Consider the following 2500-nt stretch of genomic DNA (forward strand, 5'->3'; position numbering starts at 1 on the left):
GAGGGGGGTAAGTGTTTTACATTTTCAGATTTTGGGAAATCTTGAATTTTGTCCGGGTGGCAGCTGAAGCCGATTCATATCGATTTTAGAATACCAAGGGATCTTTAACATGTACAACTAGCACACGGCACCTCCGAAACTTTTCGCCCTTGTCCGAGAAGGCTAGGTGTAGATCTTTCTTACTAGAAGATCAGGGGTGTGGCTGAATGACAGTAGTGAGAAGGAGCCAAGGAGCAACTGTAGAAAGGCTGCAGAAAGAGTCAGGCGCCCAGAGGAGGGGGAAAAGGAAATGAGGGGGGGGGGGGTAGAAAGTGGGTATGAAATCAGACGACAGTACATTGCTAGAGATCAGTAAAGGTGGTGAAAGAAGACAATTTTATAGAAGAAATGTTTCCGTTACTACCAGGATTTGAACTCAGGGCCTTTAAATGAGAGGCGAACACCCCAACTTCTAGATAGGAGTAGGCGTCGGCGGCCACCAAGGCAAAATTCAAATTTTCATACCAACTGAAATATACCGCGTGCTCATATGACTTTATGCAGTTGTAGGCGCCGTAAAACACAGGAGATTACTAGTGAGAGATATTTTATTCGTCAGCTGGCCCCTCTTCGCATCATATTATTGACGCAAGGTCGGTGACGCAGTGCCTCAAAACTATGTCACGCTGTACAATTCATAGTCTGTTCCTCTCAAAGTCACTTCCCCTTGTTATTTCCAATATAGTTAATACCGGGGACAGAGGGAGGAGCGAGGCGTCATCTCAGTCAATACGTCGGAAGTAGTGGTATGTGGTGAAGTTGGTCAATAAATGTGCGCATAATAAATCAATTCATCAAATTTATGCTCCAGTGAAGGAAGAGGAAGCAGAGTTTTTTCAAGTTTAAGTAAGAGTTTTACGGCACTTGTTGCGTTGCAACAATAAGGTCATATAAGTGATGAAGAATAGATGAGTTACAAGAGAGTTACATCTATTTAAAAAGGAGGAGGAGGAATGATAGGGATCATAGGTGCTTGATAGGAAAGAAGGAGTAAATGACACCAGAGCACCCGCCAACCACACACGCGAAAAAGAAGAAGAAGAACAAGAACAAAAACAAGAACAAGAACAAGAAGAAAACGACGAAGAAAAAGTTGTAGAAGAAGAAGAATAGAAAAGATTTTCTCACATTGAGCGCACTAATGCAATGAGATGCATCCAGGAATAAGAAGAGGGGACGTGACATAGACAGGCCAATAATTATACCGACCGAGAGGGAACATACAGTAAGGTATGTTTTGAATTTTTAATCCAAATATTGACTAGAATTACCAGAATGTTCTGACTCCATCTTTCATGTGTGGATGCGGGTTTGACGTGACGGTAAAGAAAGAGAAATGGTGTTTAAAACCCATTCAGACAAACCCCCTTGATTAATTTTCTATGAAAACAATACGGCGATTCCTGGGTTGTAAGGAACAGACTATTAGTTGTACGGTGGGAAACTTTCACCGGATGCCTGACCCCAATCACGCCGAAATCGAGGAGTGATGCGTCTCTACTTTTTCGTCTCCGAAAACACTTACCAAAAAAATATAAACAATTTTTTAAAATAGCCATTTCAACGCCATCACGTTGTTTTTTCGAAAAGAGATTTTGTGTCAAACTGAGTTGTATCGTTGAAATTTCCATAATTTCATTACCTTTCAACACGTGTTCAACTGTGCCCGTAATCCAACCGCGTGACTACTGTTCGGTCTTTTGTTATCAAACCAGAAACCGCCGTAGGAGCGGGGGCGGTAGGTTGACCCGTGGTCAGCGTCTATGAAGATTACGTCACCGGCGTAATGGATGACTGGACACCCAGACGCTACCCCCTTGAGGCTACCGGCGATTTTGTAATCTGGCCACGAGCCGTGAGAACTACTTGAATTTCTGGAAAGTTCGACGTTTCAACAAAAGAAGATTGACAGCTGAGCGTGGCCCGTTAACCAATCAGAACTTTGCGTTTAATTCCCGCCCAAAAAATGACGCTTCGTTTGTCATCATATAAAAACTCTTGCAAAACGTTTGTCTTGTACCATTTCTTTCCCCTCGTTTGTCGAGTGTAGAGTGCATTGTATTGCTGTTTTATTGAATCCACGTTGTCATCACTATATTCAGAAAGTACGACAGCTTTTACTGCGATCTTCAGAATCCCCTTCTGGTTCTGGTGATTTTTCATAGACATTCAATCAGTCTTTGGTCACATCCGAGTATTTCTTCATTTCACCATGAGTTCTGTGGAGCAGATTTGTGTCATCCAGCTGCCTAAAGAGGTAGATGTCTTCCACTACCACCGCATGCAGTACTCGTCCGTCTTGCACCAAGGACAACGTAGCAAGATTCTCTTGGCGAGGAGCAAAATCATCCCTGACAAGAAATTCGCTGTCAAGCAGATGCCTCTTCTCTCTGATGAGGATAGAGATCGCTTCAGCCGTGAGATGTGGCTGATGAAACTGGCTTCTGACATACGTGGAGTT

At 43.2% G+C, this 2500-nt stretch overlaps 1 protein-coding gene across 1 annotated transcript in view; it reads left to right on the forward strand.

Annotated features, from left to right (window-relative positions):
* The first annotated feature begins 1109 nt into the window (after nucleotides 1–1109).
* Nucleotides 1110–2500, forward strand: part of LOC101846436 (CBL-interacting serine/threonine-protein kinase 24-like) — a 4274-nt gene continuing 2883 nt past the window's right edge. The window contains exon 1 of the mRNA XM_005102916.3: nucleotides 1110–2500. This exon is cut by the window's right edge and continues 132 nt beyond it. Coding sequence (XP_005102973.1) covers nucleotides 2252–2500 — 249 coding nt within the window. The 5' untranslated portion in view covers nucleotides 1110–2251.

Source organism: Aplysia californica, unplaced genomic scaffold (genome assembly GCF_000002075.1).
Source record: "Aplysia californica isolate F4 #8 unplaced genomic scaffold, AplCal3.0 scaffold00348, whole genome shotgun sequence".
Classification (NCBI taxonomy): domain Eukaryota; kingdom Metazoa; phylum Mollusca; class Gastropoda; order Aplysiida; family Aplysiidae; genus Aplysia; species Aplysia californica.